Source organism: Pseudophryne corroboree, chromosome 6, assembly GCF_028390025.1.
Source record: "Pseudophryne corroboree isolate aPseCor3 chromosome 6, aPseCor3.hap2, whole genome shotgun sequence".
NCBI lineage: Eukaryota > Metazoa > Chordata > Amphibia > Anura > Myobatrachidae > Pseudophryne > Pseudophryne corroboree.
In genome coordinates this window covers 52,930,101-52,954,647 of record NC_086449.1, presented here as the reverse complement: position 1 = coordinate 52,954,647, position 24,547 = coordinate 52,930,101, and the positions used below count along the sequence as shown (strand labels likewise).

At 48.5% G+C, this 24,547-nt stretch overlaps 1 protein-coding gene across 1 annotated transcript; it reads left to right on the top strand.

Moving 5' to 3' along the window:
- The first annotated feature begins 6,841 nt into the window (after window positions 1-6,841).
- On the top strand, window positions 6,842-23,810 carry LOC134936095 (gastrula zinc finger protein XlCGF17.1-like). Its single transcript, XM_063931008.1, has 3 exons — window positions 6,842-7,035; window positions 7,153-7,206; window positions 21,960-23,810. Exon 3 carries the CDS (start codon window positions 22,139-22,141, stop codon window positions 23,105-23,107), a length of 969 nt encoding a protein of 322 aa, XP_063787078.1. The 5' UTR covers window positions 6,842-7,035; window positions 7,153-7,206; window positions 21,960-22,138; the 3' UTR covers window positions 23,108-23,810.
- The last annotated feature ends 737 nt before the right edge of the window (window positions 23,811-24,547 follow it).

Here is a 24,547-nt window from a genome sequence, read left to right as displayed (position 1 = left end):
TGGTGGCTGCAGAGTGCTCATCTTCTGGAGGGCCGCAGATTTGGCATACAGGACTGGTGACCACGGATGCCAGCCTACGAGGCTGGGGGGCAGTCACAAAGGGAAGAAACTTCCAAGGACTATGGTCAAGTCAGGAGACTGCCCTTCACATAAATATTCTGGAACTAAGGGCCATTTACAATGCCCTAAGTCAAGCAAAATCCCTGCTCCTACACCAGCCGGTGCTGATCCAGTCAGACAACATCACGGCAGTCGCCCATGTGAATCGACAGGGCGGCACAAGAAGCAGGATGGCGATGGCAGAAGCCACAAAAATTCTCCGATGGGCGGAGAATCATGTACTAGCACTGTCAGCAGTGTTCATCCCGGGAGTGGACAACTGGGAAGCAGACTTTCTCAGCAGGCACGACCTCCACCCGGGAGAGTGGGGACTTCATCCAGAAGTCTTCCAAATGATTGTAAATCAATGGGGTCGTCCACAGGTGGACATGATGGCGTCCCGCCTAAACAAAAAACTAGAGAGGTATTGCGCCAGGTCAAGAGACCCTCAGGCGATAGCTGTGGACGCTCTAGTGACACCGTGGGTGTACCGGTCAGTTTATGTGTTCCCTCCTCTACCTCTCATACCAAAGGTATTGAGAATAATAAGAAAGCGAGGAGTAAACAATTCTCGTGGTTCCGGATTGGCCAAGAAGAGCGTGGTACCCGGAACTTCAAGAGATGATCTCAGAGGACCCGTGGTCTCTGCCGCGGTTGAACGCCGGATCCTGAAGGAGAAGGGCATTCCGGAGGAAGTCATTCCTACGCTTATTAAAGCCAGGAAAGAGGTCACAGCAACTCATTATCACCGCATATGGCGGAGGTATGTTGCATTGTGTGAGGCCGAAAAGGCCCCAACGGAGGAATTTCAACTAGGTCGATTTCTGCATTTCCTGCAAGCAGGAGTAAATATGGGCCTAAAACTGGGCTCCATTAAGGTACAGATCTCGGCTCTGTCGATTTTCTTTCAAAAAGAACTAGCTTCAGTACCTGAAGTTCAGACATTTGTTAAAGGAGTGCTGCATATTCAGCCCCCGTTTGTGCCACCCGTGGCACCTTGGGATCTCAACGTGGTGTTGAGTTTCTTAAAATCACATTGGTTTGAACCATTAAAAACCGTGGATCTGAAATATCTCACGTGGAAGGTGGTTATGTTATTGGCCTTGGCGTCTGCCAGGCGAGTATCAGAATTGGCGGCTTTGTCTTGTAAAAGCCCTTATTTGATTTTCCATATGGATAGGGCAGAATTGAGGACTCGTCCCCAGTTTCTCCCAAAGGTGGTGTCAGCGTTTCACCTGAACCAGCCTATTGTGGTGCCTGCGGCTACTAGGGACTTGGAGGACTCCAAGTTGCTAGACGTTGTCAGGGCACTGAAAATATATGTTTCCAGAACCGCTAGAGTCAGAAAATCTGACTCGCTGTTTATCCTATATGCACCCAACAAGCTGGGTGCTCCTGCTTCTAAGCAGACTATTGCTCGTTGGATTTGTAGTACAATTCAGCTTGCACATTCTGTGGCAGGCCTGCCACAGCCAAAATCTGTCAATGCCCATTCCACAAGGAAGGTGGGCTCATCTTGGGCGGCTGCCCGAGGGGTCTCGGCTTTACAACTTTGCCGAGCTGCTACTTGGTCAGGGGCAAACACATTTGCAAAATTCTATAAATTTGATACCCTGGCTGAGGAGGACCTGGAGTTCTCTCATTCGGTGTTGCAGAGTCATCCGCACTCTCCCGCCCGTTTGGGAGCTTTGGTATAATCCCCATGGTCCTTACGGAGTTCCCAGCATCCACTAGGACGTCAGAGAAAATAAGAATTTACTCACCGGTAATTCTATTTCTCGTAGTCCGTAGTGGATGGTTTATCTGCAATAAATCGGGTTATTGTTGAGCCATCTGTTGAGAGGCTCTATTGTTTCATACTGTTAACTGGGTTTCATATCACGAGTTGTACGGTGTGATTGGTGTGGCTGGTATGAGTCTTACCCGGGATTCAAAATCCTTCCTTATTGTGTACGCTCGTCCGGGCACAGTATCCTAACTGAGGCTTGGAGGAGGGTCATAGTGGGAGGAGCCAGTGCACACCAGGCAGTCTAAGATCTTTCTAGAGTGCCCAGCCTTCTTCGGAGCCCGATATTCCCCATGGTCCTTACGGAGTTCCCAGCATCCACTACGGACTACGAGAAATAGAATTACCGGTGAGTAAATTCTTATTTTTACCTTGCCCTAACTTGGCTTCCCCTCTCTTAATTTCACACAAACATTTCCCATGAGTGGCATCCATCCACATCATATGGCCTAAAGAAAAAGCAAGTGACTCCTCCTCTAAAGAAACCTTTACATGTTTTCTACTATACTTTTACAAGTAAGCATACATAAGAACCCCTTGTCAAGTTATCATCACATCACTTCGGGTGATCCCATAAGAAGGTGGACGTCTGATCTTTATTGGGACTTTTTCTCCATCACTTATTATCTCCACTGCACAAGGGAGAAGAACTCTTATTGCCAACAGTATTACACTATATTGTGTTTTATTTTTTGTTTCATGCATTTACCGTCAACGTGAGGATTACTCAAGTGAAGGGACATTTGGAGCGCAAACAGTGAGATTGTGGGGTATATGCAATTGCGGTCGAATTCCCGAAATTGTCGAATTTCGGGTCATCCTATAGATTGTAAGCTTGCGAGCAGGGCCTTCCTACCTCTGTCTGTTTTTACCCAGTTTTGTTCTATTACTGTTGATCTAATTGTAAAGCGCAACGGAATATGCTGCGCTATATAAGAAACTGTTAATAAATAAATAAATAAATAAATAAATAAATTTTCGACCAAAAAAAAATTTGCTTATGCAATTCAGTGCTTTCCGACCAAAAAACAGACTTTCAAAATTCGACTTTTTGAAATTCGAATTTTTGCAAATTCGACTTTTCTGCAATGATACAAGTGCTGCAATTCGACCAAAGCATATTCAATTCAAGTTTGGAAATTCGACAGCAGTGCTTTTAGACAGCAAATTCGTCATTTTCAATCCGCCACACTTTGGAGGGTGAAAACAAATAAAAAAAATTTAAGCATGTTTTTTTTTGTGTTTTTTTTTTTGGGAATAGCAGATCTATTTATATTAGAAGGGATTAGGTACTTTTTTTTTTTTTTGAGGCACAAATATTATTTATATATTTTTTTAAATATTATTATTTTTTTTAAATTGCTGGAACGGTAAAATCCTAAAAAAAAATGGCGTGGGGTCCCCCCTCCAAAGCATAACCAGCCCCGGGCTCTTCGAGCTGGTCCTGGTTCTAAAAATGCGGGGAAAAAATTGACAGGGGATCCCCCGTATTTTTAAAACCAGCACCGGGCTCTGCGCCTGGTGCTGGTGCCAAAAATACGGGGCACAAAAAGAGTAGGGGTCCCCCGTATTTTTAACACCAGCATCGGGCTCCACTAGCTGGACAGATAATGCCACAGCCGGGGGTCACTTTTATGCCGTGCCCTGCGGCCGTGGCATTAAATATCCAACTAGTCACCCCTGGCCGGGGTACTCTGGGGGAGTGGGGAACCCTACAATCAAGGGGTCCCCCCCCCCAGCCACCCAAGGGCCAGGGGTGAAGCCCGAGGCTGTCCCCCCCATCCAATGGGCTGCGGATGGGGGGGCTGAAAGCCTTTTGTGATAATAAAAAGATATTGTTTTTTCCAGTAGTACTACAAGTCCCAGCAAGCCTCCCCCGCAAGCTGGTACTTGGAGAACCACAAGTACCAGCATGCGGGAGAAAAACGGGCCCGCTGGTACCTGTAGTACTACTGGGGAAAAAATACCCAAATAAAAACAGGACACACACCGTCGACAGTAAAACTTTATTTCATACGTCGACACACACATACTTACCTATGTTCACACGCCGACATCGGTCCTCTTCTCCATGTAGAATCCACGGATACCTGAAAATAAAAGATCAATATACTCACCTCAACCAGGGTCCAGAGATAAATCCACGTACTTGGCAAAAAAACAAACCGAACACCCGCTCCATGCCGGACTGACCTGATTGGCTGTGCGCTGTCTGAACTCAGACACCGCATCGCACAGCCCCGTCCATTATATTCAATGGTGGGAACTTAGCGGCTAGCGGTGAGGTCACCCGCCGGTCAGCGGCTGACCGCGGGTTATGCCCCCCGCTAGCCGCTAAGTTCCCACCATTGAAAGTAATGGAGCGGCTTTGCGATGCGCTGTCACAGCACAGACAGCGCACAGCCAATCAGGTGAGCGCCACGGAAGTAGCGCTTCCTGATTGGCTGAAGGGACTTCAGTGACAGGAGTCACGTGATGTCCCGGGATTCGGGGAAAGGGGTCTGATGTGAAAGCATTGGACCCCTTTCAGTCCGGTATGGATCAGTGTTCGTTTTTTTTTTTTGCCAAGTACGTGGATTATCTCTGGACGTGGATTTATCTCTGGACGCTGGAAGGTGAGTATAATTTTTTCACAGGTACCTCGGATCGTCGGAGACCGTGGCAGTCGGCGTGTCAACATAGGTAAGTATGTGTGTGTAGGTAGTGTGTAATAAAGTTTTACTATCAAGGTGTCTGTGTCCTGTTTTTATTTGGGTATTTTTTTTCCAGTAGTACTACAGGTACCAGCGGGCCCGTTTTTCTCCCGCATGCTGGTACTTGTGGTTCTCCAAGTACCAGCTTGCGGGGGAGGCTTGCTGGGACTTGTAGTACTACTGGAAAAAAACAATATCTTTTTATTATCACAAAAGGCTATCAGCCCCCCCATCCGCAGCCCATTGGATGGGTGGGGACAGCCTCGGGCTTCACCTCTGGCCCTTGGGTGGCTGGGGGGGGGGACCCCTTGATTGAAGGGGTCCCCACTCCCCCAGGGTACCCCGGCCAGGGGTGACTAGTTGGATATTTAATGCCACGGCCGCAGGGCACGGCATAAAAGTGACCCCCGGCTGTGGCATTATCTGTCCAGCTAGTGGCGCCCGATGCTGGTGTTAAAAATACGGGGGACCCCTACTCTTTTTGTCCCCCGTATTTTTGGCACCAGCACCAGGCGCAGAGCCCGGTGCTGGTTTTAAAAATACGGGGGATCCATGCCCAATTTTTCCCCGCATTTTTAGAACCAGGACCAGCTCGAAGAGCCCGAGGCTGGTTATGCTTTGGAGGGGGGACCCCACGCCATTTTTTTTTCCTGGTTTTTCCCGTTTTTTTAAATCGCGGAAAAATCCGCCAAATCGGCCGATTTTCGCCCGCGATTCTGGCAAATCCGTTTTTCATTGAATATGGTGAATTGCTGCGATTCGCCGTGAATTGCATATACCCCTGTACCTTTTCTTTTTTCTACTTGGGTCACTTAGCTTACCCACACAGCCACCTCATTGCACCTCTTTTTTTCTTTGCATCATGTGCTGTTTGGGGACTATTTTTTAAATCTGCCATCCTGTCTAACACTGCAGTGACACTCCTAGATGGGCCAGGTGTTTGTGTCGGCCACTTGGGTCGCTTAACTTAGTAATTCAGCGACCACGGTGCAAATTTTAGGACTAAAAATAATATTGAGAGGTGTGAGGTGTTCAGAATAGACTGGAAATTAGTGAACATTATGGTTATTGAGGTTAATAATACTATGGGATCAAAATGACCCCCAAATTCTATGATTTAAGCTGTTTTTGAGGGTTTTCTGTAAAAAAAACACCCGAATCCAAAACATACCCGAATCCGACAAAACATTTTCAGGGAGGTTTTGCCAAAACGCGTCCGAATCCAAAACACGGCCGCGGAACCGAATCCAAAACCAAAACACAAAACCCGAAAAATGTCTGGCGCATATCAATAAAGGAAACTATATAACACACAGACACACACACACACACACAGACACACACACACACGCGCTATCTTTCTGTATTTATGCATCGGTCACTTTATTATATAATAAAGAAACTATATAACACACAAGCAGCATGTGCATGTGTCTATTTCTCTCCCTCTCTCATATAACGGGATCCGGTCTGAAGATCGACAGTGCCTAGGTCGACAATGTTTAGGTCGACCACTATTGGTCAACAGTCACTAGGTCGACATGGATGGAAGGTCGACAGGGTTTCTAGGTCGACATGTGCTAGGTCGACAGGTCTAAAGGTCGACATGAGGTTTTTTTTTTTTTTCATACTTAACGATCCATGTCGACTACGATTGGAACGGTAAAGTGTGCCGAGCGAAGCGGTAGCGGAGCGAAGGCACCATGCCCGAAGCATGGCGAGCGAAGCGAGCCATGCGAGGGGACGCGGTGCGCTAATTTGGGATCCCGGTCACTTTACGAAGAAAACGACACAAAAAAAACCAAACTCATGTCGACCTTTAGACCTGTCGACCTAGCACATGTCGACCTAGAAACCCTGTCGACCTTCCATCCATGTCTACCTAGTGACTGTCGACCAATAGTGGTCGACCTAAACATTGTCGACCTAGGCACTGTCGATAAAACGAACCACACCCCATATAACAGATGGATAGGAATATGGAGCTTCCTTGCTGTTTAGTAAGTTATAAAACGTGTATTATTCACCATCTTATGTTCCTTTAGTACATTGGGGGACGGGGGCAGCCGGTGCTGTCTGGTTACTGTATGATACTGTGAGGTTGTACACTGTGAAGGTCATTTCTATATATCACTGGGGGCTGGGGACTAGCATGTGCTGGCTGATTACTGTTACACAGCAGCAGTCACCAGCCATCTGGCTCCCTGCCCCCAGTGATATATGAGAGATAAACATTAAAGTGTAAAAACTCCCAGTATAACCAGCCAGCTCCTCTGCACGTCGTGATGATGTCATTACGTCAGCACCGTGCGGCTCAGTCTACACACAGAGCAGACTGTGGACAGCCATAGATGGTGGGGGAAGGAATCTGTGTCCCTGCAGCGCTTCTAAGAAATCCGGACGGACACCTCCTGGTACAGACACCAGAACTCGGTGCATGTGGAAATCTCCTGTGAGGTAACTGTTCCTTACAGCTCTTTAAAGTACGGCTACCGCACCTAGATATCCACTATCTGAGTTACTAACATGCAGTGTCTGTGGTTAAACCCTGAGCAATTTTTTTTCTCTTCTCAGAGCTTTCAACATTTAGTGCATCCTGTATAAACAGGAACTGATTTCTCCTAAACTGTGAGTATTTATTAACTTGTTACCACAGCTACATCTGGTGTGTGAGACGTTATTGTTGAATTACTTATAAAATAAATATCCATACACATGGATTGTGTAGGTTGTGTGGAATTGTGGGAGATCTGTTCATATTTACGCATGAATTATATTGGCGTCCACTTATATGTTTGTTTTTGTTTTGTCTGTTTTTTGTCCTTGATTTTACACTACAAACAATGGGGGTTAATTCAGGTTGCATCGCAAATCCCGATCCCACCGGAATTATTATGATCACCCCAGGGGCAAATGCGCAGTGCCCGTCCTGTGCGTGCGCCTGCACTTTCTGCGGGAGGGGGGAACCGCAGAAATTGTGATCGCCTCTGCCTGTGAATCGAGCTGATTGTTGAATGACTGCGCATGCTCTAGTAAAAATAGCAACAAAAAAATGTGTACACATTGTGATCGCAATGCAGCCGCTGTTTGACTGACAGGAAGCCGGCGTTTCTGGGCAAAAACCCGCCATTTTCTGGGTGTGTCTGAAAAAACGCAGGTGTGCCCAGGAGTTTTTAAGGAGGGCCTCTGGCGTCAGCGATGACCACTTCTACAGCAGAAACTGTGGATGACCTTGCCTGGCACAGATAGGATAAATCTCCGATGTTCCGGTAATTGCGTATGGTTCTGCGATCAGCCTCATATTGCGATGCATTTGCAGTTTTTGCAATGGCCTTTTTTTTTCTCAATTTCTGGGCGGCAACTATTTGATGGCAGAAACTGCAATCCTTACTGAATGAGGTCCATAGCTCTATGTTATATGTGCAATATACACTGATAGCTGATAGAGGATCTCTGCCATTACATACATGGGTCTTCTCTCTCTGACCCTCTGTATGCAGTGGCGTAAATTCGTCACAGTTGCCCGGAGGCAAGATAAATATTGGTGCTCCCCTATTTCCAATACTAAGATAAATATATGTGTGTGTGTGTGTGTGTGTGTGTGTGTGTGTGTGTGTGTGTGTGTGTGTATATATATGGAGTGTTCTGAAAAAAATGTATATACTGTATTTATACATTTAATTGTCTTTTATTTTAAATCACACATTTCTTAGCAGTCATACCCAGGATTAGAACCCATGCCCTGTTACACTGACAGCAGAAACTTTACTGATAGAGTTATTTGCTCCTGTAGAGGAAGCATGAGAATTCTAACTATATGAAGTTACGTGTAATTGTCAGAGAAGTATCTTCATATAGTTAAAATTCTCATTTCTCTGACGTCCTAAGTGGATGCTGGAACTCCGTAAGGACCATGGGGAATAGCGGCTCCGCAGGAGACAGGGCACAAAAATAAAGCTTTTAGGATCAGGTGGTGTGCACTGGCTCCTCCCCCTATGACCCTCCTCCAAGCCTCAGTTAGATTTTTGTGCCCGGCCGAGAAGGGTGCAATCTAGGTAGCTTCTCCTGAGCTGCTTAGAGTAAAAGTTTATACTTAGGTTTTTTTATTTTCAGTGAGTCCTGCTGGCAACAGGCTCACTGCAGCGTGGGACTAAAGGTGGGTACACACTATTAGATATATCTGCAGATCAATTGATCTGCAGATATATCTATTAACGGATCGGGCAGTGTGCTGTTCATACACACAGCCCGATCCGTCGGGGGACTGACGTCATGAACTGGGCGGGCGCTCGCGCCCGCCCAGTTCACCTGTCAATCACCGCCGGCCGCCGCAGCATGTGTACGGGCGGTCGGACGACCGCCCCGTACACACACAGCGACGCGCCAATGTATCGTTAGATATATTGGCTGTCGGCTGTGCTGCGCGGCCGACGCGATACGTCTGTGAACGACGGAGTTCACAGACGTATCGCCCGTACACACTGGCCGACGGTCCCGCGATGTATCGGCCGTTCAGGAGAACGGCCGATACATCGACCAGTGTGTACGGGCCTTAAGGGGAGAAGAAGCGAACTCACCTGCGTGCAGAGTGGATTGGGCTTCTTGGCTACTGGACATTAGCTCCAGAGGGATCGATCACAGGCCCAGCCATGGATGGGTCCCGGAGCCGCGCCGCCGGCCCCCTTACAGAGCCAGAAGCATGAAGAAGGTCCAGAAATCGGCGGCAGAAGACGTCCTGTCTTCACACTCCGGTCACTGAGGGTGCAGGGCGCTGGGGGGGGGGGCGCCCTGAGACGCAATGATAACACTATATATTGGTAAAAAAATACATCACATATAGCTCCTGGGCTATATGGATGTATTTAACCCCTGCCAGTTTCCTCATAAAAAGCGGGAGAAAGGCCGCCGAGAAGGGGGCGGAGCCTATCTCCTCAGCACACAAGCGCCATTTTCCCTCACAGCTCCGCTGGAAGGACGTCTCCCTGACTCTCCCCTGCAGTCCTGCACTACAGAAACAGGGTAAAAAAGAGAGGGGGGGGCACTTATTTGGCTAGATATAGATATATTGCAGCTATAAGGGATAGACACTTATTTATAAGGTTGTCCCTATACATATTATAGCGCTTGGTGTGTGCTGGCAAACTCTCCCTCTGTCTCCCCAAAGGGCTAGTGGGGTCCTGTCCTCTATCAGAGCATTCCCTGTGTGTGTGCTGTGTGTCGGTACGCGTGTGTCGACATGTACGAGGAGGAAAATGGTGTGGAGGCGGAGCAATTGCCTGTATTAGTGATGTCACCCCCTAGGGAGTCGACACCTGACTGGATGGTTTTATTTAAGGAATTACGTGATAGTGTCAGCACTTTACAAAAAACTGTTGACGACATGAGACAGCCGGCAAATCAATTAGTGCCTGTCCAGGTGTCTCAAACACCGTCAGGGGCTCTAAAGCGCCCATTACCTCAGTCTGTCGACACAGACACTGACACGGACACTGACTCCAGTGTCGACGGAGAAGAAACAAACGTATTTTCCAGTAGGGCCACACGTTACATGATCACGGCAATGAAGGAGGCTTTGCATATCTCTGATACTACAAGTACCACAAAAAAGGGTATTATGTGGGGTGTGAAAAAACTACCCGTAGTTTTTCCTGAATCAGATGAATTAAATGAAGTGTGTGATGATGCGTGGGTTTCTCCCGATAAAAAATTGCTAATATCTAAAAAATTATTGGCATTATACCCTTTCCCGCCAGAAGTTAGTGCGCGTTGGGAGACACCCCCTAGGGTGGATAAGGCACTCACACGCTTATCAAAACAAGTGGCGTTACCATCTCCGGATACGGCCGCCCTCAAGGAGCCAGCTGATAGGAAGCTGGAAAATATCCTAAAAAGTATATACACACATACTGGTGTTATACTGCGACCAGCAATTGCCTCAGCCTGGATGTGCAGCGCTGGGGTGGCTTGGTCGGATTCCCTGACTGAAAATATTGATACCCTTGACAGGGACAGTATTTTATTGACTATAGAGCATTTAAAGGATGCATTTCTATATATGCGAGATGCACAGAGGGATATTTGCACTCTGGCATCAAGAGTAAGTGCGATGTCCATTTCTGCCAGAAGATGTTTATGGACACGACAGTGGTCAGGTGATGCGGATTCCAAACGGCACATGGAAGTATTGCCGTATAAAGGGGAGGAGTTATTTGGGGTCGGTCTATCGGACCTGGTGACCACGGCAACAGCTGGAAAATCCACTTTTTTACCCCAAGTCATCTCGCAGCAGAAAAAGACACCGTCTTTTCAGCCTCAGTCCTTTCGTCCCCATAAGGGCAAGCGGGCAAAAGGCCAGTCATATCTGCCCCGGGGTAGAGGAAAGGGAAAAAGACTGCAGCAGGCAGCCTCTTCCCAGGAACAGAAGCCTTCCACCGCTTCTGCCAAGTCCTCAGCATGACGCTGGGGCCTTACAAGCGGACTCAGGTACGGTGGGGGGTCGTCTCAAGAGTTTCAGCGCGCAGTGGGCTCACTCGCAAGTGGACCCCTGGATCCTACAGGTAGTATCCCAGGGGTACAGATTGGAATTCGAGACGTCTCCCCCACGCAGGTTCCTGAAGTCTGCTTTACCAACGTCTCCCTCCGACAGGGAGGCGGTATTGGAAGCCATTCACAAGCTGTATTCCCAGCAGGTGATAATCAAAGTACCCCTCTTACAACAAGGGAGGGGGTATTATTCCACATTATTTGTGGTACCGAAGCCAGACGGCTCGGTGAGACCTATTCTAAATCTGAAGTCCTTGAACACTTACATACAAAGGTTCAAATTCAAGATGGAGTCACTCAGAGCAGTGATAGCGAACCTGGAAGAGGGGGACTATATGGTGTCTCTGGACATCAAGGATGCTTACCTTCATGTCCCAATTTGCCCTTCTCACCAAGGGTACCTCAGGTTCGTGGTACAGAACTGTCACTATCAGTTTCAGACGCTGATTTTTAATTTAAAAAAAAGGAAAAATAAAATAAACAAAACATGCAGCTGGGTTGTCCAATATTCCCATCCACTGCTGCAGCACAAGGGGGTAAAAAAAAAACATACATAAAACCAAAATAGCTCCCCCCCCCCAAACAAAAACACACACAATAAACACAAAAACGAATCCCAAAATAAACAGTATGGGAAAAATATCTTGGCCAGTAGTGGGGTTTATCCAGTATCCCCATCCGCCACTGCAGTACCTGGGGCAAGAAAAAGACACCCCACCCTCTTCCCCCTCAAAAAACAAAATATATACAACACACACAAAAAAACATATAGACCCTCCAAAAACCAGTATGGGAAAAATATCTGCGACAGCGTCGGGATTGTCAAGAAGTATTTATTATTATTATTATTATTATGTTATATGGCGCCACAAGGGATCCGCAGCGCCCATTACACAGTACATAATCAAATGAGCAAACAAGAAAACAGCACTTACAGTACAAGACAATATAGGACAGGTATAGAAAACCAACGGCTAGGTGCCATCAAAGGGAGTATGGAGTATAAGATACTGCAAGTAAGAAAAGGAAAGGCACATGAGGAAAAGTCCCAGCGCTTGTGAGCTTACAATCTAAAAGTATCCCCATCCGAGGCTGCAACACCTGCGTAAAGAACAAAAACTCCCCCAACAAAAGATTTTTTATTTTTTTTAAATTGGGTAAAAACACACGGGCCGGCATCAGGTGCGTCCAGCCCATGGGGGAAAATAAAAAGTACCTTACCCCCACCCCACAAAAAAATATAAAAAAATTAACACACACAAAAAAAGAGGACCTAACCAGTGACGTGCAGTCAGGGGAGGCAGGAGAGGCAGTGCCTCCCCTGTCTAATGATTAAAATAATACAAAGAAGTATATGCTTTAGACTTTGTATTATTTTAATAATTTTTACATTGTAAATAATGTTTAACAATGTGTGTTGAAGGCACCACTCTCGGTGCCTCGCGCTATTAATGTGAAATGGCCGGAAGTGGGGGGCGGGGCTAAGAAATGGGCAGCAAAAGCCCATTAAAAAAAGCACCTTAAGCAACACTTACTATAAGTGCCTCTGTGACAGGGGCGTGACAGTTAGCTGTGATTGGGCAGTGGTAGGGGGTAGCACTAAACTGTGCAGCGTCAAGAGCCGGCCGCGATCCCCCCCCCCCCTCCATCCTTCCGCCCGGCACCTGTACACACCTTCTCCCCTCCGGCGGCGGCACCCTCACACACACGCCTACCGTCCAGCACCTGCACACCCTCAAGGAGGATGACGGACGCTGCCAGCTGCTCCCTGCTAGCGGCTGTCTCAGCTCCCCCGCTGCGCTCATCCCGTTCGGAACCCTGAGTCGAGCTGACACTGAGCTGGAGAGCAGCCGGCTACACTCTTGACTGTGCTGAATGGGCCATGCACTGCTGCTGGAGCTCCGGCCGAGATCAGGGAAGGGGGGCTATGGGGTGTGCATGTGGGGGGACAGTGAGAGTAGGTTGTGTGGTGGGGGTAGTGAATTATTGGGTGTATGTGAGGGAACGGGGACTAGCTTGTGTGTTGGGGTAGAGGGTTGTATGTGGGAAGACTAGGGTTTGTGAGGTGGTGATAGAGTTTATGGGTTTTATGTGAGGAGACAAAGGGATTAGGCAGTGGCGTAACTAGAAATATTTCTCCTCCAAGCCAAAAAATCCTTCGGCGCCCCCCCCCCCATACACCCCGTAACTGGCACTAGCAAAGGTAGAAAAAAGCGCGCTCCGCAGGTGCGCGCTGGCAAAAAGGGTGTGTGGCTTTGTCGAAATGGGCGTGGAGGGCGTGGCATTGCAGGAAAAGACTACCTTATACCCCAGTTTTGCAACCTGCACGCCCAGACGTTAGCCACCACAGGAAAGAAAAATAATCCTGATTCATGCCCCTTACATTATTTGTCATTTTTCCTCCTTATAGTAATGCCCAGTATACATTATTCCACATACTGCAATGGCACTTAGACATTATTCCACACACAATCAGTGATCGCGCTGAGCCAAAAAAAAAGTGGGTCCCAGGGACCCTTCACTTTTAAAAATTGGGGTCCTACCGGTCGTTTTCTGGGTCCCATCGGAATGAAGGTTCTTATTAATTTTAATCTTGTTTGGACACTACAAAAGTGTTGCAAGATGGGGGGGATGGGGTGACAATGCTGCTGGGCTGCGTAGCATGCAGGACACCCTGCACCAGAGCTGTAACTAGACATTTTGGTGCCCTTAGGCAGAAAGTGAATTGGTGTTAGACCACTTAGACCATAAAGAACAGGTAGTGCGCGCCTACGGCGCGCCGCAAAATTTTAGGGGCGTGGCTTCATAGGGAAGGGGCGTGACCACATAATAGTGTCAATTCACATTACACCACACAGTAGTGGCGCTTATACACATTGCACCAGGTAGAACCTCCTATGCACACTGATCCAGGTAGATCACGTGATACACTTTGCTCCAGGTACAGCACGTCATACACTTTGCACCAGGAACAGCACGTCATACACTTTGCACCAGGTACAGCACGTCATACACTTTGCACCAGGTACAGCACGTCATACACTTTGCACGAGGTAGAGCACGTTATCATACACATTGCCGCTAGGTAGAGCACGTTATCATACACAGTGCGCCAGGTAGAACACGTTATACACACTGCGCCAGGTAGAGCACGTTATCATACACATTGCGCCAGGTAGAGCATGTTATCATACACATTGCCGCTAGGTAGAGCAAGTTATCATACACATTGCGTCAGGTAGAACACGTTATTATACACAATGCGCCTGGTAGAGCACGTTATTATACACAATGCGCCTAGTAGAGCACGTTATCAGCCACATTGCGCCAGGTAGAACACGTTATTATACACAATGCGCCTGGTAGAGCACATTATCATACACATTGCGCCAGGTAGAACACGTTATTATACACAATGCGCCAGGTAGAGCACGTTATAATACACATTGCACTAGGTAGAACACGTTATTATACACAATGTGCCTGGTAGAGCACGTTATTATACACATTGCACTAGGTAGAGCACGTTATCATACACATTGCGCCTGGTAGAGCACGTTATTATACACATTGCACCAGGTAGAGCACATTATCATACATATTGCGCCAGGTAGAACACGTTATCATACACATTGCGCCAGGTAGAACACGTTATCATACACATTGCGCCAGGTAGAACACGTTATCATACACATTGCGCCAGGTAGAACACGTTATTATACACATTACGCCAGGTAGAACACGTTATTATACACAATGCGCCTGGTAGAGCACGTTATCATACACATTGCGCCAGGTAGAACACGTTATCATACACATTGCGCCTGGTAGAACACGTTATCATACACATTGCGCCAGGTAGAACACGTTATTATACACAATGCGCCTGGTAGAACACGTTATTATACACATTACGCCAGGTAGAACACGTTATTATACACAGTGCGCCTGGTAGAGCACATTATCATACACATTGCGCCAGGTAGAACACGTCATTATAAACAATGCGCCTGGTAGAGCACGTTATCATACACATTGCGCCAGGTAGAACACGTTATCATACACATTGCGCCTGGTAGAACACGTTATCATACACATTGCGCCAGGTAGAACACGTTATTATACACATTACGCCAGGTAGAACACGTTATTATACACAGTGCGCCTGGTAGAGCACATTATCATACACATTGCGCCAGGTAGAACACGTCATTATAAACAATGCGCCTGGTAGAGCACGTTATTATACACATTACGCCAGGTAGAACACGTTATTATACACAATGTGCCTGGTAGAACACGTTATTATACACAATGCGCCTGGTAGAGCACTAAGGCACATTGCAGTAACCACTCACTTATCACCTCCAGTTGCACGAAGGGGCCGTTTGACACAAGTGGTACCGCCCCCAGCAGCAACTCACTGACACTCACCATTTTTTCTGACAGCACAGTGCAGTGAGTGCACTGGCACAAGTAGCCAGCCTGCGCCTGTAGTAGCCGCAGCCTGGAGGAGCTCTATGTGAAATCGCAAGCAGAGGCTGTTCTCTGGCAAGAAGGAGCTCGTCCAATCGCTTCCCCTGACGGGCTGGCCACTGCTAAATATACCGATAATCAGTTCCAACTGTGTCAAAGTAGTGGAGCCCCAGGTGCAATGGGAAAGTCAGTGTCACTGCACAGTTGTACTGATTACTGGTATATTTAGCAGTGGCCAGCCCGTCAGGGGAAGCGATCGGAGGAGCTCCTTCTTGCCAGCCTCTGCTTGCGATTTCACAGATAGCTCCTTCATGCTGCGGCGCCGGCTGGCTACTTGTGCCAGTGCACTCACTGCACTATGCTGTCAGAAAAATGGTGTCAGTGAGGCCTTGACACTCTGAGCCGCCTCACATTGCACACACGGAGCTTGCAGCCCACGGACATCCCGCATCTGCACCAGCTACTCCAGGTGAAGCGGGGCGATGCAGCACTGTCTACTGCTTACCTACAGCGGGAGCTGCGCAGCCCGGCCGGCTCCTGCTGGAAGGTAGTTGTCGGGTCTCGGTGGGGCGTTGAGCGGGTCCCGGGTAGGGGGGTGGCGGCGGGCAGATCCGGAGCTGTACTCCCAGTCGCAGAGGAGGGTGCTGGCGGCAGAGCGGCAGTGGAGCCGGATGAGCGGGGCCAGTCTGTCAGCCCTACAGCACAGATTCATGTGCTGGCGGGGAGCAGGATTCAAAGCGGGAGATGCTGCAGGCTGTGATTGGATGGAGACTACAGGAGGTGATTGGCCGAGGAAACAGCCAGTCACCTCCTGCATTCCGCTTAACACATGCAAACACCTATTCAGATGAGCGCGTCCTGTGGCACCCGCTCATCTTCTAAATTTGAGTCCCGGGCGGCTGTTTCTGGGTAAAATACGCGCCATAGCGCGTTTTTGCGATCACTGACAATAATGCACATGACACAATATGCACACACCGTAATGCCCCCTACACATTATGCCACACACCGTAATGCCCCCGACACATTATGCCACACACCGTAATGCCCCCGACACATTATGCCACACACCGTAATGCCTGTGACACATTATGACAGGAATCGCAATGCCCGTTATACATTATGCTACACACTGCAATGCCCCTGATACATTATAGCACATACAATGTCTGTGACACAGTATGACACACACCACAATGATCCTGAGACATTATACCACATACCACAATGCCCGTGACATAGTATACAACACACCGTAATGCCAGATACATTATGACACACACTGCAATGTCCGTGATACATTATGCCACACACCGTAATGCCCATTACACATTAAGTTCTACAGTAAGGCTTCCAATTACTTTTAAATTACCTGCTCGTTGCCAGGGGTTTCATGCTCTTGGTTCCATGCACGGTGCCAGGATGTCATGCTCGTTGCCAGGGGTTTCATGCACTGGGTGTCATGCTCGTTGCTAGGGGGTAGTGTTTGTTGCTAGGGCTGTGCTCCCAGTGCCACATATGCTCCCAGTGCCAGATATTCCCCCACAGTGCCAGGTATATGCACCCAGTGCCAGATATTCCCCCACAGTGCCAGGTATATGCACCCAGTGCCAGATATTCCCCCACAGTGCCTGCTTCCCCCCCCAGTGCCAGGTATATGCCCCCCCAGTGCCAGGTATATGCCCCCCCAGTGCCAGGTATATGCCCCCCCAGTCCCGGGTATATGCCCCCAGTGCCGGGTATATGCCCCCCCAGTGCCAGGTATATTCCCCCAGTGCCAGGTATATGCCCCCACTGCCAGGTATATGCCCCCCCAGTGCCAGATATTCTCCCACAGTGCCAGATATCCCCCCCCCCAGTGCCAGGTATATGCCCCCAGTGCCAGGTACATGCCCCCCCAGTTCCAGTTATATGCCCCCGGTGCCAGATATTCCCCCCCCCAGTGCCTGCTTCCCCCCCAGTGCCAGGTATATGCCCCCCCAGTGCCAGGTATATGCCCCCCCAGTGCCGGGTATATGCCCCCCCAGTGCCAGGTATATGCCCCCCCCAGTGCCGGGTATATGCCCCCAGTGCCAGGTACATGCCCCCAGTGCCAGATATTTCCCCCCAGTGCCTGCTTCCCCCCCAGTGCCAGGTATATGCCTCCAGTGCCGGGTATATGCCCCCCCCCCAGTGCCATGTATATGCCCCCCCCCAGTGCCAGGTATATGCCCCCCCCCAGTGCCAGGTATATGCTCCCCCCCAGTGCCAGGTACATGCCCCCCCCCAGTGCCAGGTACATGCCCCCCCCCAGTGCCAGGTACATGCCCCCAGTGCCGGGTATATGCCCCCCCAGTGCGAGGTACATGCCCCCCCAGTGCCAGTTATATGCCCCCAGTGCCAGATATTCCCCCCCAGTGCCTGCTTCCCCCCCAGTGCCAGGTATATGCCCCCATTGCCAGGTACATGCCCCCAGTGCCGGGTATATGCCCCCCCAGTGCCAGGTACATGCCCCCAGTACCAGGTACATGCCCCCCCAGTGCCAGGTATATGCCCCCAGTGCCAGGTATATGCCCCCCCCAGTGCCAGGTATATGCCCCCAGTGCCAGGTACATGTCCCAGTGCCGGGTATATGCCCCCCCAGTGCCAGGTACATGCCCTCAGTGCCGGGTATATGTCCCCAGTGCCAGATCTGCCCCCCAGTGCCAGGTATATGTCCCAGTGCCTGCTCTTCCGGCCCCCCCCTATGTGTTGGAGGGACACGAGCGCATCGCGCGTCTCTCCTGTGTCCCTCCTGGCTCTCCCCCGGCTGGTCTAATAAAGGAAGTGCCGTTCGTGAGCCAATCAGAGCTCACGAACGGCACATGCTTCCTTAGACCAGCCGGGGGAGAGCCAGGAGGCCGGAGGGACACAGGAGAGACGCGCGATGCGCTCGTGTCCCTCCAACACATAGGGGGGGGGCTGGGGGAGCAGGCACCGCAGGGAGGGAGAGCCAGAGAGGAGATCGCAGATTGACATGCGGACACTCGTCCGCATGTCAATCTGTTCTAAATCAGTGGCGCCCCCGCAGCCCCTCGCCCCCAAGCCACCGCGAGGACTGCGGGGGCAGTAGTTACGCCACTGGGATTAGGGTGTGTGAGTGATAGAGGGATATGAGGTGTATGTGGGGGGACGGAGTGCTGGGTATATTGGAGCAGAGGGATATTTATTGTATGTGGGGAGACAGGGGGAGTAGGGTATGTTGTGGGGTAGAGAGGTATGCAGTGTATGTGGTAAGACATGCCAAATAGGTTGTGCAGGGATATGCGTTGTATGTAGGGGGGCAGGGGGAGTAGGGTGTGTATAGATGATATGGAGATAGAGGTTGGATATGGGGCGATAAGGGGCATATGTGGACTATGGGAGATTATGGGGATGTGTGGGGTTAACTGATAGGGTACTTGGTCAGAGGCCGAACTAGTGGTGGTGCAGCAAGTGCATTGCATTGAGATGTAAATTAGCGGCAAGGGAGGCCAGGGTGTTGATGGCAGCAATTTTGAATGCCATTGGCTGGGGCAGCAGCCATTGGTAGTGGCGGTAGGAAGCATTGGCTTGAGGGTGGTAGCGGGCATCGGCGGGACTCAGTGGACATTATGGTTACAGCGCCTCACCAGCCACTGACCTCACCGCACGCCACTGTTTCTAACCCCCACTCCTAAGGGGGAAAAAAACTGGGGGGAAAAATCCAGTATCTGCCTCCGCCATTGCCCCTCCGCCCGGCGTGAAATCCCGACTGTTGAGCCCAGGGTAAGGAGCAACCCCTCTGGCTATTAAGCCCGGAGAGCAGGGGCTCCGGCAGAATATTATGCCCGGGAAGGGATCAACCATGGGGGATGGGAGGACAAGGGGAGAGACCCTCCTGCGGCCCTAACCAGTCAGTGTCACCGTTGACCCGCATGCCGGAGTGTTCCCAGCCAAGTCCTCGGGCCAGGACTCTGCACGCGCCAGCGGCCCCGCTGTCCAGCATGCATTTCCTGCCTGTTAAGCCCAGGTGAAGGAGCACCCCCCTCCAACAATTAAGCCCGTTGAGCGGGGGTTCTGGCCAAATATTAAACCCAGGGAGGGACCAGCCATGGGGATGGAAGGACCAGTGGAGAAATTCCGCCACCACCTGACCCAGCCTGCAGTGGCGTTGATTTGATCTGCACGCCGACTGGAGTGTCCCCAGCCAAGTCCCCAGACTGGGACTTTGGATGCAACAGCTACGAGCAAGCTTACAGTGCGAGGGCACGGGATGCCCCATATGCCCACCCCTGCAGTCAGCCAAATTTTGACTGACCTGGTGGTGTTTGGTCATAATATCGGAGATGATAGCTCGGGCTCCACTGGCTCCTCATCTTTACACGTGCAACAAATGTCTAATCTTATAGTTTCTCTCTTATTGAGGAGTTCAATGGTGACAACACATCATCAGTAGGCCAAAATTAACCTGTCTTCACAATCGTCTCTCGAGGACAGTCGCACCAAGTGTGGAGGGTGGTGTCCAACATCTCTCCCTGACACCAAAGTGAGACAATGACCGCAAACTCCCCTCCTCCATCTTGGAGGGGGGACGGATAACCTCCCGCAACAGCCCACCATGATGATATTCAACCATGGGCCATTATTAAGGGAACCGGCAACCCTCTGTACCCTGTGGTGATAGGCTGCAGGCAGTGTAGACAGAGGAGGTGACTCCCTCCAGTCACCATCACCACCCTGCAGGGCCTGTCCCACATTCCCACCGCCTAAGTGGGGAAAATGGTAGCTACCACCCCCCTCCAGAATGGAGAGGAGTATGGGCAGCCTCAATTGACAGCCTCATAGGCAAATGCAGGGAGGGCTTCTGGTTGCCCAGAAACCCCCTCCCTCTTGGCAAGTTAAATGCCACCACATCATGCAGTTTAAGGGACAGAGGAGAGCTGCTGCACATGCCCAATGGTAGCAGCTTCTTCTATATAGTTTGCTCTGTGTGTGGATCTGAGTCCTCAGTCAGCGCACTGGACCAGAGAGTAGCTACCAGGAAGATGTGACAGGAGCCTTAGCATGAGGTGGGAGACTGTGTGCTTAGAAAGGTGAGTAGTGGTTCTATTATTTTTGTGTATTTATTTACTATGGTATGTTTAACTTTTTCCTGACATCTTATTTAGATTATTTAAATGTATGAAACAGCCTATATTAGAGACCATATATAATCTTGAATATTAATACTGTATACCATACAGTATCCAGTGTATAAAAATACCAATATTTACATTAATGTCCAGAGTCGTTACCAGGCTCCACCGCACCCCCAGACTCCTGCACTAGCTCGAATGTTCCACACAGTGGGAGATTGTGGACTCCATTTGGAAACCCCTCTCTAGAAATCCTGCATTTGCCACTGAGCCCCCACCCATGCCGCTCGGCCACGAGCAAGCTTTGGGGAATCCGGCAGCCCTCTGGATCCTGCAGTGATGCGGGGGATGGCTACAGGCGGAGCGGTAGAGCGGCCGGTGGAGACGACACTATGTCAATGTGAATTGGGGGTACAGTGTTGCATAGTACAATGTACTACAATGTCAAGTAATGGAACCAGTGCACCACTATGGAGCACAGCAATAACTGAGGCACTGCTATGGTGCAGAAAACAAACTAGGGCACTATTAGGGGGGCATAACATTAACAACTGCTGCAGAGAGGATTTGGAACTGGAGGATTCTAAAGAGCCGTCCCCTAACCATGAATCCCGATGGGTGGAGACTCATTACTTTTCTTTTAGTATAACTTTCTTTAACTTTTCTGATCTTCCCTATTTCCTAGCACCAAACCTACCGACATCTCTTGTATAGACATTTCCTATTTATCCTTTATAAGATGGTGTCTCAGGTGACAATGAATCCTGATTCCTCTGCACACATCACACTGAGCTGAGAGACTGTGACATGGTCACATTACCCCCATTCCCATGGTGTGTGCAGGGAATGGTGACATCCTGGTGCATCAGCTGACAGTAGGTGTGACAGGATTGGTAGCATGTGTTACCCATCTATGGTCAGTGCAGGGGGTGAGTAATGTATGATCTGCACATTCTGAGGTCAGAGGATGAGGATTATACAATTATCAAAGAAACCTTTATAACCCATGTGTGTATTATAGTAAGTATTGGTGCCTGCTGCCGGAGGGTAGAGGTCTCTGTGCTGCACATCTGACTGGAAATGGGGATAAAGCAATTTCACAACATAAATATAAAAACAATGATCAGTGACTTGGTGCAATTTGTTGTTGTATAGAAATATACATCATGTTCCTTATACAATATAATATTTCTACCATTAATGTAGTTACCCCAGTAACCTTTATGCTCTTACATAACTTTCTTTCAGGACAGCTGAGAAGGATTCCCTCTAACAGTAATAGAAGACATTGTGGAAAGGGACATTGTTCTCCGATCAAGCCAACTACAGACGCCATTTCTTCTTACACCTCTGGGGGATTCACAAAAGCTATTCTCATTATCTGGATAGAAAAACATTAAACCACTAATTTGTTTCTCATCTAATACATGATGAGTCTCACAGGAGAGAAACCACATCTGTGTTCTGAGTGTGACAGAAGCTTTACATGTAAATCAAAGCTTCTTAGACATCAGAGGACTCACACAGGAGAGAAACCATTTACATGTTCTGAGTGTGACAGAAGGTTTACATGTAAATCACATCTTCTCATACATCAGAGGAGTCACACAGGAGAGAGACCATTTATATGTTCTGAATGCAGCAAGTGTTTTTCCCAGAAGGCAGAGCTTGTTAGACATCTGAGGATTCACACAGGAGAGAAACCATTTAAATGTTCTGAATGCAGCAAGTGTTTTTCCCATAAGGCAGATCTTGTTATACATCAGAGGATTCACACAGGAGAGAAACCATTTCAATGTTCTGAATGCAGCAAGTGTTTTTCCCAGAAGAAACATCTTGTTAGACATCAGAGGACTCACACAGGAGAGAAACCATTTAAATGTTCTGAATGCAGCAAGTGTTTTTCCCAGATGTCATATCTTGTTATACATCAGAGGAGTCACACAGGAGAGAAACCATTTATATGTTCTGAATGCAGCAACTGTTTTTCCAAGAAGGCAGATCTTGTTATACATGAGAGGCGTCACACAGGAGAGACACCATTTATATGTTCTGAATGCAGCAACTGTTTTTCCAAAAAGAGATATCTTATTAATCATCAGAGGATTCACACAGGAGAGAAACCATTTACATGTTCTGAATGCGGCAAGTGTTTTTCCCATAAGTCAGTGCTTATTATACATGAGAGGCGTCACAGAGGAGAGAAACCATTTATATGTTCTGAATGCAGCAAGTGTTTTTTCCAGAAGTCAGATCTTGTTATACATGAGAGGAGTCACACAGGAGAGAAACCATTTACATGTTCTGAATGCAGTAAGTGTTTTACTATGAAGAAAACACTTGTTAATCACATGCGGAGTCACTCTGAGGGCCTGAATGCAGCAAGTGTTTCATAAGTAAGGGAACATGTATCACTACAATATGCAATCAGGGACTCCAGTTTTGATTTTTGAACGTGGCAAGTGTTTTATTTAATTTTTGATAAAGACAGGAGAGGTCATGACATGTGGACTTACAGTAAGCTGGGAACACACTGAGTGATATGCAGCTTTGTTCCATCAGATCAGACAGCAAATCACTCAGAATGGAGCATATCGGGCAGTGTGTATTCCCAATACGTGCGCTCCCACAGTTGCTAGCGATATCGCTAGTGTCCTTGTTTATGCTAATGAAGGGCATAACACAGTTGTTCCGTCCTTCATAAACAACGCTGCAGTGTGTATGAGCAATCTGGACTGACGGGCATTTGTTCCGATGTCGTAATGAATGCCCATCATCCCAGTGTGTACCCAGCTTTAGAGGTATTTCCCCCTTGGCTCAGTCTCTCTGTTAGCAACCCTCCTAACTTCTAGTAAAGTGAAATTGGGGTCTGCTGCACTGAAGGTGGGTGCCCAAAAAAGGGTGTAGTGCCTCATGAAAAACAGAGAAGTTGGTGACACTGCGCTCTCTTAGTGACAACGGTAGCCTATATGGGGTATGCAGCTGGGGGCGTGGCTGTATTACATCAGCCCTCCTTTAGTGACAAGAACAAGAAAAAATTGCTTCCTGCGCTTATCCCGAAATAAGAAAGAATAAAGAGACTGAATAATACAAATGAAAGGGTTTTATTTTTTGATGTATTAAAAAAAACATTACTGGCATTAGCCTAGATAAATGGAGAAAACTGTACCAAATATTTATATTCTCCGTATAACTACAAGGGAGGAGATATTCTAAAAGAATTTCTGGGGTATAATAAATAATGAAATAAGGGATCGCCTAGTACCGCTACACTTTGTGGACAACACACAGATTTACACAACATATAACATATAAATGCACAATGAAGCGCTAGAATGCGTCTTACTCTATCTGCAATAGTGTATTCAACAGTCTTTGTATGTTCCCAGTAGCAGGGGTTAAAAAATGAACTCTTTATATATCCCAATGAAAAGAGCTTGGTCCGTGTGTGCACTCTGTGTTATGGGGGTCATTCCGAGTTGTTCGCTCAGTAAAAATCTTCGCATCGCAACGTTTTTCCGCTTAATGCGCAATGTCCGCACTGCGACTGCGCCAAGTAAATTTGCTATGCAGTTAGGATTTTTACTCACGCTTTTTTATCGTTCTGGCGATTGTAATGTGATTGACAGGAAATGGGTGTTACTGGGCGGAAACAGGTCGTTTTATGGGCGTGTGGGAAAAAACGCTACAGTTTCCGGAAAAAACGCAGGAGTGGCCGGAGAAACGGGGGAGTGTCTGGGCGAACGCTGGGTGTGTTTTTGACGTCAAACCAGGAACGACAAGCACTGAACTGATCGCAGATGCCGAGTAAGGTTGAAGTTACTCAGAAACTGCTA

Bases quoted from the DNA above. Each gene is read 5' to 3' on its own strand.
- LOC134936095 (XM_063931008.1), top strand. From the start codon at position 22,139: ATGATGAGTCTCACAGGAGAGAAACCACATCTGTGTTCTGAGTGTGAC.